The sequence below is a fragment of the Danio rerio genome, chromosome 24 (assembly GCF_052040795.2).
Source record: "Danio rerio strain M-AB ecotype USA chromosome 24, GRCz13ab, whole genome shotgun sequence".
In the NCBI taxonomy this organism is placed as follows: Eukaryota; Metazoa; Chordata; class Actinopteri; order Cypriniformes; family Danionidae; genus Danio; species Danio rerio.
In genome coordinates this window covers 33,125,178-33,139,239 of record NC_141044.1, presented here as the reverse complement: position 1 = coordinate 33,139,239, position 14,062 = coordinate 33,125,178, and the positions used below count along the sequence as shown (strand labels likewise).

Genomic DNA, 14,062 nt, shown 5'->3' with positions numbered 1-14,062 from the left:
TAATCCTAACAGACCTAAAGTAGTAAACGTTTAGTACGATTTACCATCAGACATTTTTTAAAAGATGGTTATGTTCCTTATTTTAGAGTGTATGTAAACTACTGGTTTACTGTTTCAATAATTGATTATATATATATATATATATATATATATATATATATATATATATATATATATATATATATATATATATATATATATATATATCATTTAGCATGTTAAGTATCGCAAGATTGTAATATTTTACTTTTAAGTAACTTCCCCCAATATGGTATACAAGTCTTTATAGGAGGACCTCTAAGAACAAAACACAATAAACACAGACCTAACACTCTTTGTTTTCAAACTACATTGTTGAAATAAATCCTGTCTGTCTTATGCAGTTTTTTATTTAAGTGCATCTTCAAATGTCACACAAGTATGACTCAGACAGAATGATTAATGACTCAAACACTTTTTGAGTGAAACCAGTTTCACATTGGCCGTTTCACTGCACAGGTAAAATCGAGGAGGTGATTTTAGAGGCACGCACAGTGGAGAGAAGCGCTGAGTCATATGTGAAAGATGAGACGTTCATTAATGGCTTGCCGAACTACACGGTCGAGATCCGTGAACACATCCAGGTAACATGATTCTAGTGCTGAGAGCAGCTGCAATGTCACATGAACAGGAGGAGTGTCAGGATTACATTTATTTCTACATGACTGGCCATAGACTGAACAAAAAGGCTAACAGACTTGGTTTAAAAACCTGTTCTGTGTTAATTGTGGGTATAGTTGTTGGCACGCTCTATACATTGGTATGCTCCTTTTAATAGTTCAGTTGTTAGTCTAGTTAATTAAGTGCTGTATGTGTGTTTGTTCCTTCTGACGCAGCTTTAATATAAAACGTGTTTTGGTTTGCAGCTAAAGGAAAGTCAAATTGTAAAGCAGGGTGATGCCACCACAAAAGGGCGCAGCGAGTTTGTTGAGGAGATTTTGTTCGAAAAGCTCACACCTGGTAGTGTCATTGCATTCAGGTAAACACACACTAACACGCATATAGATCTCAACTGACATCCATTCCATTAATGACTTGCATAATTATTCATAATTTACACATAATGGATTTACAATTTATGATAATTTTTGAGAATTTACAATCATTAAAATAATTATTAACATCAATCCAAAACCACATTTTTGTTGTAACACAAACATTTGTTTTATGTGAGTTGTGGGGACGTTCTATAGGTTTTCATAGTTTTTTTTTATATTGTCCAAACTCCCTATTATTGCCCCACACCCAACCCTACCCCCTTACATAAAACAGTTTGCATTTTGACTTCATCAAATTATTTCGATTAGATAAAGACATGAACAATGTCTTCATAAGTCACCTTTTTTTGTAAGAGCTGTGTCATTATACAAATTTGTGTATTAGTATGTCACACACACACTAGGGCTGCATGATATTGGAAAAAAAAAAACATTGCTATATACTGTATCAGATTTTCTGTAACACATTCATTCATTCATTCATTTATTCATTTTCTTTTCGGCTTAGTCCCTTTATCAATCAGGACTGAACTGACAGCTTATTTAGCACATGTTTTATGCAAAGGATGCTCTTCCAGCTGCAACCCATCACTGGGAAACATCCATACACATCATTTAGACGCATACACTACTGACAATTTAGCCTACCAAATTCACCTATACCACATGTTTTTGGACTTGTGGGGGAACCAGTGCTACCCACTGCGCCACCGTGCTGCCTACGATAACTCTTGCGGAGGAATTCACAATTTTGCACTGATAGGGAGTGCATCTGCATAAATTATGTGAAGTTTATTTCTAAACTAATTTTGAAAGGATCATGTGCTTATGATAGCTTGCAGCCATCCAATTTATGATTCACCAATCAGACAATTCCGAAGCCACTATAAATACCCTAAGTTCCATATAACAGCCATCTTCGTTTTGAAGAATCCCGCTTCCATCCCTACTCCTCCTCCTTTCTTATGTGGCACAGTGATTAGCACTTCACTGGTTCTAGTCCTTACCAAGCCAGCCGACATTTCTGTGCGGACTTTGCACTTTCTCCCTGTGCTCACGTGGGTTTCCCCCAGATTCCCCTGTTTCCTCCCAACGTCCAAAAACACGCATCTAACTGACTAATCAAAATTGCCACCATAGACATGCTCCTAGTAAGTAGTTCTCTCTTAAGAGCAATCACTATCTGTTCATTAGCTATTACAGCAGGAGAGTTCTCGAGATCTACCTGAACACAAACTCCCTTCTCGCCTAGCAAACAGGAGACAGCACCAGGCTCGAGGATCTTATGAGCTCAGGGTTCTCTCCTGGGACAGCATGCCAAACAAGCTTTATAATCAATCATCAGCTAAATGTGAACTCTTGAATGTAAACAAATAACAATCATAAATTAACATGATTGAACAAATATACAAAATCAATGAACATTGCTTTATGGTTTAAAGCAACCTCCAGAGTCTAACAATATTAAGATAAAGAAATTAAATAATCAGATGTAAGGTAATACTATGAAGAGTAGTCAGCATTCAGCAACATCCATTCTTGCCTTAGGACAATATTGAAAAACTTTTTCGGTCCACATTCGTCTTTATTGTAGAACTAATTAAATAAAATTTATACTTGTTAAGTCTACAAAAGACTACTTGTAAAATTTCTTGTGCCCAAAACAATTTATGTTTCAAAAACAATGTTTGTTTTTGTGAAAAGTGGGTACATTTCATAGGTTTTCATTCATTTTATACTGTTCAAACTGTATATTGTGTTGCCCTCTCCCTACCCCTAAACCCAGCCATCACAAGAGACTGTGTGCAGCTTTACTCACTGAAAAAACTAATTCTGTGTGATTTATTCTGTGTTCTGTGTGATTTACCAATGTCCTCATATTTCACCTCCATTTTGTAATACCTGTGTCATACCCATGTCATTATACAGATTTGTGTGCTGATATGTCACAAAAACACATACACACACACACACACACACACATATTTGTCAGTGAACTTACCTCTAGGCTATCGACATCGACGAGAAAGCTTTCTTGTAATGAAAATAAAACTAGCCACAGAGCCTGGCAAGGGGTTTAACCATAAAAAAACACCTAAAAAATATAAAATTAATAAATGTTTTAAAATATCAACTAACATTAATATTTCCTCAAACCTCTTAATCTTTCTAGTTCGAAAAAAGCAAAGACACTCATCACAGACCCTAAGTCATATACAGTTAAAGTCAGAATTATTAGCCCCCCTTTGAATTTTTTTTTCTTTTTTAATTTTCTTTTAAAAAATTTTTTCTTTTTAAATTTCCCAAATGATGTTTAACAGAGCAAGACATTTTCACAGTATGTCTGATAGTATGTTTTCTTCTGAAGAAAGTCTTATTTGTTTTATTTCGGCTAGAACAAAAGCAGTTTTTCATTTTTTGAACATTTTAAAAGTCAAAATTATTAGCCCCTTTAAGCTATATATTTTTTCGATCTACAGTCTACGGAACGAACCATCATTATACAATAACTTTCCTAATTACCCTAACCTGCCTAGTTAACCTAATTAATAGGGATGTAACTATATTGTAAATACTGTCATACTGCAATAGTACTTTTTTTCAATATTACCGTAGGCGCATGACTCAATAAAACTATATTTCTGAGAAAAGTTTGCTTAGGCGAATGAAGCGAACGGGAGGTAGCGGGAACTACAATTCCCGTCAGCCTAGGTGTGGCTATCATCCTTTGCGGTTTGTTGTCACTACAGATCCAGTAATGCGGAAATGGAGTGTGTGAACCTAAAGCGGGTTTTAAATCGGATGTGTGGAAGTAATTCGGTTTCTTTCTAAAAAGATACGAAAAAGGAGAAAAGTTGACAAAGAAAAAAAACGGTATGCTGGCACTGCCAGACTGTGGTGAAATATAAGTCGGGGAATACGACTAAAAACAGTCATGGGGACTGCAGAACACAGCACACTTGTTAGATTGATGCAGACATTGACTTGTACTGTAAAGAGGCCTCTATCTCACTCATGGCGTGTCCTCTCAAGTGGTGGAAAGACAATGCACAGCGTTACCCACTGCGGTCAACCTTGGCTAAATCATATCTCTCAGTCCCAGAAACCTCAGTCCCAAATGAGAGGGTTTTTTTTTTTCTATTAGAAATTAGTTATTAAACCTATTATGACTAGAAATGAAATGAAAAAGTCTCGACTCCCTTAAGCAGAAATTGGGGGGAAAATATTAAAAAAATTAAGAATTTGTTTCTTTAAAACCACATTAAGGCATATAGAGTGCATTTTGTTTAGCAATAGTTCACTTTTATTGAATATTAATTCATTCATTTCGACTTGTAACTGATCTCACAGGGTGAGCCTTGATCCAAACTCTCAGAAAATGGTGGGCTACTTGAGAACACAGCTCTCACAGTTCAACCGGCTGTTCAAATCCGGAAGTCTGACTGACAGCAACGTCGCTGGCATCCTGAAAATATCTTTAGAATTGTGAGTCATTTTTTTACCTCTATTTTGTCTGTTATTCACAAAGCGAAACACCAACTGTGCTGTTGCTGCATTCAGTTCTCTCACTTGAGGCCTGTTGCTTTTAATTATATTGCAGTTTAATATCCAAACTGACTCTGGCGGAGCTCAATGTGTTGTTATTTCGCTGTGATGCTGAGGAACAGGAAGACGGTGGTGGCTGCTATAATATTCCCTCCTGGATGCCTCTGAAGTATGGAGGCCTGCAAGGTACCAAAATACCCACATTATATTATTGATATTGGGTCACTGTAGTGAAATAAACGTGTGCCTCCATTATGAACAGGTTTTGTGTCGGTATTGTCTGAGATTCGACCCAAAAATGACCTTGGACATCCGTTCTGTGACAATCTAAGACAAGGAGATTGGATACTTGATTACGTGAGCACTCGTCTGATCAATAAAGGCGGAGCTCTGCGGGAGGTAGGCAACAATGTTTTGGTAATTGCCATTTGCTAACATTAACTATACATTATTGAAGTGTTTCACAACCCCGTTCCCGAAGACGCACCAGCAGTACACATTTTTTTTCAAACACACTTGAATCAACTCATCAAAACACAAGAAGAGACTCCTAAACCTGAAGTTAATGGGTCAGATAAGGGAGACTTCAAAAATGTGTTTTGTTGGTGTGTCTCCAGAAACAGGTTTGGTAAACATTGCATTTATGGACAATAAAACATTTCGACAACTAAAAGCTTGGTTATATTCTAAACAGGAAAAAAAGGAACAAAAAAAATCAACCCAGGCTCATTGTGGAGTTATGTACCCCTAAATACATGTCTGGAGATCAGGAAATACCTCCCAGGATTTTTTTTTTTTTCAGTTTTTGTGAATCCCCCAGAGGCCGCTGTGTTTGCTTTTTCAGGTCTCAAATTTTTCTTGCGAGTGCCATTCCCACTTGCTTTTCTTGTGTAAATCCACAAGAAGCCGCTGTTAACTAACTAACTGACTGACCGACAGACCATTTACCCCACCCACCCCCTTTCCTAATCCCAACTGATAGTGTTTTCAAAAGCACTAGCTGACCAGCGCCCACCACCTTTCCTAAACCCAACCGACAGTGTTTTTAAAAGCAATCCAGAAAAAGAAAAGCCCTCACGGCCGCCTGATTTTTATCACGTTTTCAGATTTTACCACATTATCACCCTATTTACATGTTTATTTATTTATTTATTTTTTGGCTTTTGTTTTTGTTTTCCCTGCTTTTTGAAAATGTTCTTCGTCAGATGCGTACCCTGTTGTCACGTTCATCTCTGCTCTGCCTTCCAAGTCCACCAACATTTAGGTGAGCCACTGCGCAAGCTGGTAATAGCGCAAAAGCTGTCCACACGCTTCCGGTTCTGTTTCTTTTTGCGCTTCCAGCTGATTGCTTAACTCCGTGTGGACTGCTTTTCTGCTGTTACCAGTTTGTCCAGTAGCTCACCACATACGTTGGATGTCAGACTTGTGAAGTGGAGCAGAGTTGACTGTGATTTGAGTCCAGCGAAGAACAGTTCCAAAAAGCGGTTAAGACAAAAACAAAAGCCAAAAAATAAAATAACAGGGTGAGAATGTGGTAAAATCTGAAAACGTGGTAAAACTCAGACATTTCTTTTCCTGGATTGCTTTTCGAAACACTATTGGTTGGGTTTAGAAAAGGAAAAGGGTGGGTCAGTCAATCAGTCAGTCAGTCGACAGCGGCCTCTGGTGGATCTACGCGAGAAGAGCAGGCACAAATGGCACTCACGAGAAACAATTTAGATCTCAGAAAGCGTACACAGTGCCCTCTGGTGGATTCATGAAAACAAAAACTGCAAAAAAAAATTTTACCTCCTAGGACGTATTTGGCATATTTGCTGATCTCCAATAATTGAATCAGTGAGCCTGCTTTGTACATTACTTATTGAATTTTTTTTTCTCTTCTAATTTTTGATAGGTTGGAAAATGGTTCAACGCTGTATTTTCATACCTCAAGCATCTTCCACGCTACTTAGTGCCATGTTATTTTGATGCCATTATTGTTGGAGCGTACGCCACAGCTGTAGATGCCGTCTTCAACCAAATGTCAAGGTTAGCTTTTTTGTATTTGTAATACAGATGTTTAATAGTTTGAGAGTGCTATTAATATATATTTTTTAAAATGTGTGTAATGTCTTCCAGCTTTGTTCTGAATGGGTCGACCCTGGTCAAACAGCTGGCCCTGGGGTCAGTTCAGATGTGTGGGGTGGGTCGTGTCCCTGCCCTGCCACATCTGTCCCCTGAACTGGAGGATGTCCCGGTGCGAGTTAACAGTGCAACCAAGCAGGAGGAGCAGTGCTGTGTGTCTATTGCGGCAGGTTAGATTCATACACATTTTCATCTATTATAAAACTCCACTGTAAAAACTAATTATTTACTTTACTTGGAAAAATGAGAATAAACCTGTTGCCTTAAAAGCGACAAGTTGAGTTTACTTTTAATAATTGACTAGATCTATTGTCACTTTGGACTTTTAAGTTGATTTTGTTACTAAATGAAAACAACAGTTCTGAACTCGTCTCCTTTATTGCATGACCACCATGGCCGTTCACTAACAACAACAAAAACTCCCGCTCAATCCGGAAGTGACCTTTTAACTTAACATAAAAATCCTACTTTCTTTCTATGTGCAGCATACACATTTATGGTTGTCATCACCAAGAATTTAACTTAACAGATTTAAAAAAAATTTAATAATTACTCACATAGTTCATTTAATAAAAAATGTACAGTTCATAAAGATGAAACTTTCTTTTTTTATCTGATTCTGAGGTTGGTTCATTTTCAATATTCTCAGTAAGTGACCATGTGTTTTAGGCTGGTATCTGCATAAAAAAAAATTGCACAAACTGGTTTGGACTCTTTTTATTCTGTGTATTAAAGCAGAGAAACAGCAAAGCTAGAGCTATAGCTATAGTTATTTTTTTTTTTACTGGATCAACATGACATGCACTGTAAAACCCAAAAAGTTAAGGTAACTCAAACCATTTGAGTTCAAAAACTAATCCAAATGAGTACTGTGAACTTAATCCATTTGAGTAAAAGAAGCAATTTGAGCACAGTTGAAGCCAATAAATAAAGAGAACTCAAACTAATTGAGTACTGTGAAACCCAATAAGTTAAGACAACTAAAAACGTTTGAGGAAACCGATTGCTACAAACCATGAGTTAAAAAACTAATCTATATGAGTACTGTGAACTTACTCCATTAAGTTTAATTAACTCATTACCTTCAAGTTCTAAACTCTTTTTAAGCAAGTAGAATTAACTTTCAGTCACTTTTCAGTTAACTACACACATTTCATTTGATCAAGTTGACTGTTGGGTGTTACAGTGTGTGTATAACATTTAACATGAATTATCCTTGTACTGTAAGAATTTTCAGCTTTCTGTGTCATTTTGAATAATTTTTTTAGGTTGGTGTAAGGGCTTGTTTGTGTCGTCACAATATCCGTCTCAAGATTTGAATCAAATGAAAAGATTTGTTTTGACCTCGGGGAAAGAATCTGTTTAGATTATTTGAAGTTCAGATCATTTGCAAATGTAAATGCATAACAAATGGGACATGTCAGCTGATGGTTAGGATTAACATAAGAAAAGAAGCTAACAATCTTTTAAACAAGAATAGCTGCATCATTTTTATCAGCCTATAAATGAAAATTTTTTAAACTGATTATTTTTGCCAGTTGATCCACTTTATATGTGCTGCTGGCTGTAAGAGTTCTGGGGTGCGTTTTCCAAACAACGAGTCGACGTAACTCGCGGCTAAAATATCATAGTAGAGTAGAGCGATGTAGTGACGACTGTTTTCCAAAACTATAGTTGCTCTGTTGCAGATCCATCCTTTGAGCCACGTTAGTTATAACGTAAAATGCCCATAATAATGCTCTAAACGGTGGTAAGAACTTTTTAGAGAAGAGCCCCATATTTGTTTTGTTCAAATGATATTGTTTTACACTCACACGCATTTAAAAAAACCCGAAAGTTAATTTTCGTAAAAACATCCACTTGCTTTCCATATTAATTAAAGTATATGTAAATGGCACATATAGGACCTGTGTTTCCTTTACAAATATTATTGAGAACATCACATATATTATTTTAAAACATAAAATTACTTACAAAAAGCTAATATTCTAACATCATATATAAATCATGTAAATAAATAAACAATGAGGCAATTTATTAAGAAAAGAAATTTCATTTTTTTGTTATTAGGAAATTATTATTATTATTATTATTATTATTATTATTATTATTATTATTATTGTTGTTGTTGTTGTTTTTAAGTAGGATATTGTTTATTTTTTTATTTTTTGTTTTTTGAAAAGTCTACTTTTACAATTTGACACATGCAAACCACTGCAGAAATGTTCTAACCAACAGGCCCATGTCATATACAGTACAGATAGTTAATAAATAACCCACTATAAAATAAAAGCATTAACGTATGCTATGTGTTTTTGTTTTCACAAGCTTTGGAGCAATGACTGTAAAAAATATACTAGCTTTGGAGCCGTAACATAAATTCCGCTCGTTCAAAATTACATCAATGTTTTCAAAGTGCACTGCGAAGGGAGCGCAATTGTAAACATGAAGATTGCTAAAACTGAACTGTAAAAATACTTTGAAAGCAAATCACACCTAAGAGAGAAGACCTTAATGCTTTTTTTTTCAATCATTCCAAGTCTAAACATTAAAATGTTTTAAACGAATAGGGCATAGGGGGGATAACTGGGAACAGAACACAGCCAGGAACTAGGTTTCTAACTACAGCTCCAGAGGTGTAGTTGCAAGGGCACAAGTTTGCGACGCAGTTTGCGAATGTTCATTTGAATGACGGATTTGGGAAACGCCAAATCAACAAACTATGTTTGTAATGACGGAACTTGCAATCTTAGTTGGCTAACGATGTTTTTCGAAAACGCACCCCTGATTAGTGGCTTTCCAATCACATGACAAGTTAGAAAGGTTTGTGGTAGAGAAAGATGCCAGCAGTGTGGTGTTTTTTTTTATCTGGAAAAATTAGAACATAATCACAATGTGTGAATGATTTTGTGAAAAGAAAGAAGATCTAGTTTTCTGTTGTTTTTTTTTTTTCTGATAAGGATTGTAAATCAAATGTATACTTCAAATAAAAAAGTCCAAATGTATTTGTTTATATGTATTGTATTTGTTTTATGTCTTTATAGTCAAATCATTACTGATAATTTGAATATTTTTGAAATGCAAACGGTATCATAAACTCATCAATAGCTTACTGTCTTGGTTTCTTTTAGCTGTCTTTTAGCTCATTAAAGTTGAAGACTATAAAAAATCTAACTGAAAGTTTGAGGTTCAATGTTGATTTATTTTAAGAGAAATCATTTTTACCTGTGTAGGTCTGCCACATTTCTCCACTGGAATCTTCCGCTGTTGGGGTCGAGACACATTCATAGCTCTGCGCGGCCTCATGCTTTTGACAGGGAGGCACCTGGAGGCCAGGTGAACACAGCTTTACAGTGCACACAAATCATTCACAAACCATGCTTTAAAGTATTGTGTTCCTGACAGAAATGCAGAGGTGTAAAACACTTCCATAATTGTACTTCATTTCTCTATTTGACCTGAAAGATTGAAAGATCCTAATAGAAAAAAACAATGAAAATCCTATAGATGTTGTTTTTGGAGTCTTCTAAAAAAGTATTTTTTTCCATTTTCGACATTTGAAATCTGTCAAAGCTAATGTTTCGAACTACTATTTATACATATTTCTTGCACATTTCTATGATATTACAGGCTAGAATTAACAATACAGACATGTTTATTAAATTCAATTCCTTCATTCATTCATTTTCCTTCAGCTAGTCTGTATTTCAGAGGTCACCACAGCAGAATAAACCGCCAACTATTCTGGCATATGTTTTGCGCAGCAAATGTCATTCCAGCCACAACCAAGTACTGGGAAACACACATACACTCATTCATTACGGCCAGTCTAGTTTATTAAATCTGCCTATAGCGCATGCCTTTGGACTGTGGGGGAAACCAAAGCACCCGGTGGAAACCCACACAAACATGGGGAGAACATGCAAACTCTACACAGAAACGCCAACTAGCCCAGTCGGGACTCGAAACTTCGACCCTTTTGCTGTGTGGCAATCGTGCTAACCACTAAGCCACCGAGCTGCCCATTTTTTATATTATTGGATGAAAAATATACATACTGTACATATATGCAATTCAATATATGTATGTATATATAAATATAAATATACAGGGTGGGCCATTTATATGGATATACCTTAGTAAAAAGGGAATGGTTAGTGATATTAACGTCCTGTTTGTGGCACATTAGTATATGTGAGGGGGCAAACTTTTCAAGATGGGTGGTGACCCAGGTGGCCATTTTGAATTTGGTCATCTTGGATCCAACTTTAGTTTTTTCAATAGGAAGAGGGTCATTTGACACATTAAACTTATTGGGAATTTCACAAGAAAAGCAATGGTTTTAACGTAACTTTATTCTTTCATGAGTTATTTACAAGTTTCTGACCACTTATAAAATGTGTTTAATGTGCTGCTCATTGTGTTGGATTGTCAATGCAACCCACTTCTCCCACTCTACTCACACTGATAGCAACAACGCTGGAGAAATGCCAGCACAGGCTTCCAGTATCCGTAGTTTCAGGTGCTGCACATCTTGTATCTTTACACCATAGACAATTGCCTTCAGATGACCCCAAAGATTAAAGTCTAAGGGGGTCAGATCAGGAGACCTTGGCGGCCGTTCAACTAGCCCACGACAACCAATCCACTTTTTAGGAAACTGTTCATCTAGGAATGCTCGGACCTGACACCCATAATGTGGTGGTGCACCATCTTGCTGAAAAAACTCTGGGAACGTGCCAGCTTCAGTGCATAAAGAGGGAAACATCATCATGTGGCAATTTCAAATATCCAGTGGCTTTGAGGTTTCCATTGATGAAGAATGGCCCCACTATCTTTGCCGTCTAAGGTGTGAAGATACAAGATGTGCAGCAGAGAACACTCTACAGTTGACAGAAGTTAGCCAGAAATGTAGTTGTTTAGATTGCAACTATGCAGTTTATTTATAAAGATAGTGCCTATTTTAAAATATGTATAATTTCTGAGAGACAGCTCGTCTGTGGCCATTACCCTGTCATTGAGTAGACCAAAGATGGTTGATGTTGTCCATCCACAAGATATCGACAAAGACTGCATAATAAGCCCTTAGAGGAGGAATAACCCAGCATAAATTTTAAATTACAGCTTAACAAATCATTATAAAACTGGTAAGTGACCTTCTAAGTTGTTCTCTCTTATATATGTTGTAGTGCTGTATTTATACCATGTGACTACAGTGCATTGAGTGTGAGATGGGACTCGGATATTAGGAATGTGTCATGTGTTGGCAGAAAGAAAGAAGAAATCCCCGCATGTAATTAGCATTTTTCCTTATCGCAGACAGAACAGCAATCTGGTAGTGATTGCGCTGCTTTTTTGGGAATAATTATTGTGATATCCAGATTGCAACAGAGAAATACTGTAGACTGCAATAGACTGTAATACTGTAGGAAGATATCTGTGTGAACTGCTGTTCAGCCTTATAATCTTAAAATATCAGAAAAATTGCCTGTTTTGTCATCACTTTAGACATTACGCTAGAGAAGCATTATATATATATATATATATATATATATATATATATATATATATATATATATATATATATATAAATTGTCAGTTTTGCATAAAATACCAGCTGCCATGTTTTGAGACATGTTTATATTCATTTGTGTTTATTTTTCAATTGTAAAAAATCAAAAAAAAAATCGATTGTAATTAATTTGTACTATTTTATACTCCAGGGCAATTTAAAGCTGTAAGTTTAATCCAGGTACTTGTACTTTATTGGAGTAAACATTTAACTTTTAGTATTATTTTTTTGTTCTCTTTACTCCCCTGCAGAGACATCATCTTAGCCTTTGCTGGTACGATGCGTCACGGTCTGATCCCGAATCTGCTGGGTCAGGGTGTCGCAGCTCGTTATAACTGTCGTGATGCAGTGTGGTGGTGGCTTCAGTGTATCCAGGACTACTGCACCATCGTGCCCAGCGGCACAGATATACTAATGTGCCCTGTGTCACGTATGTATCCCACTGATGATTCAGAAGCACAGGCCCTCGGGACAGTGGTAAGCAGAAAGGAAACAATCTTATACTTAACATTAGGAGTGTAACTGTGCACTGTTTATTAAAGACAGCTGCGAGGAACGAAACATGCCTTTAACTAGCTTCTTAGTTTTTGCAAACCGTGGTTTACTGAACAAATTGTGGCTCGATTTTGAAGCAAATGATTTTATGATATTCTTAAGGATAAATAACTCTGTCTACGGTTAATAGGAAGCCATATTTCTTGCATATTTCTATTTATGAAAAGCGAGAATTTACATAATATTTATGCCATTACTAGATTTATAGATTGGTAATTAAGTAATATAAATTATAAATACATACTACAAAACATAAAATATCTATAATTAAAATTTCACATTTATAAATTAAAAAGTATATATATAAATATTTATTTATAAAATAATTTTAAAAATAGCATAAAAGACATGTACAAATAAAAATAAATAAGTTTACCATTACACTTCTTTATATAATACTTCTTTTTAACTAAATAGATCATACTTCCATATACCATTCAAAATATTAGCTATTGGATTTGACCAAAAGTTGTTCCACATTTGCAATTGCGTTGGTTAGCATTATAGATGAGATAATATAAGCATGCATATGCGTATATTTTTTTTATTGCTTTTTTCGTTTTTTAAATTTTTTTTTATTAAATGAAATACATTTCACAGTTTTGAAAGAAATACATATAAGAGCTTTATTTTTTGAGTGCGAATAACATAGACAATTCTTCAAACAAAGCTCTTATGAGGAACACATGTTTATTGAATTAGTATTTTTTGGAACCTTACCCTTTGTCTGAGCCTGAACAAACCAATACTTTTTGTTACATTTAATTATTGCAATTATTTATTTATTTATTTATTTATTCCTACACATGCAATGCATGTTTATATGCAAACACGGATATTTAAGTTGATTATATCAAAACAAAGCTTAGAATATTGTATTTGTTTATTTTTGATTTGACAAGCTTTCATTTTGCCCGTAAATAAGTATAAATAAATGAATGAATGAATGAATGAATGAATTAATGATTGAATGAACGAATAAATAAATAAATAAATAAAAGATCTATGCAAATTGAATGTGTGTACTGCTACACTCCTATTTGAAACTGTATAATGCTATGAATTACGTTCCTTTTTAAAAAGCAAACTTTTGACATAATTTTAATAGATAATAGATAGAACTCACAGATAATATTCAAATATAGTGGATAATACAAAATGTTAGCCCTTGGACTTGACAAACATTGTTTCAAAACGGCCTGATTATATTTGCATTGTTTAGCATTAT

General features: G+C 35.4%; 1 protein-coding gene across 36 annotated transcripts in view; it reads left to right on the top strand.

The window, feature by feature from the left end:
* The window catches only part of aglb (amylo-alpha-1,6-glucosidase and 4-alpha-glucanotransferase b), a 76,058-nt gene that overhangs the window by 44,574 nt on the left and 17,422 nt on the right, over window positions 1-14,062 (top strand). For all 36 annotated transcript variants that reach the window (XR_015525153.1, XR_015525152.1, XR_015525129.1 and 33 more), the window contains exons 18-26: window positions 499-623; window positions 906-1,018; window positions 4,389-4,523; window positions 4,639-4,769; window positions 4,846-4,982; window positions 6,478-6,611; window positions 6,702-6,877; window positions 9,941-10,043; window positions 12,531-12,756. Coding sequence is in view for 2 of the 36 variants with exons in the window: in XM_087309768.1 (XP_087165894.1) it covers window positions 499-623; window positions 906-1,018; window positions 4,389-4,523; window positions 4,639-4,769; window positions 4,846-4,982; window positions 6,478-6,611; window positions 6,702-6,877; window positions 9,941-10,043; window positions 12,531-12,756 (1,280 nt within the window). In the remaining 34 variants the exon portion in view is untranslated. The remainder of the gene's footprint in view (window positions 1-498; window positions 624-905; window positions 1,019-4,388; window positions 4,524-4,638; window positions 4,770-4,845; window positions 4,983-6,477; window positions 6,612-6,701; window positions 6,878-9,940; window positions 10,044-12,530; window positions 12,757-14,062) is intronic.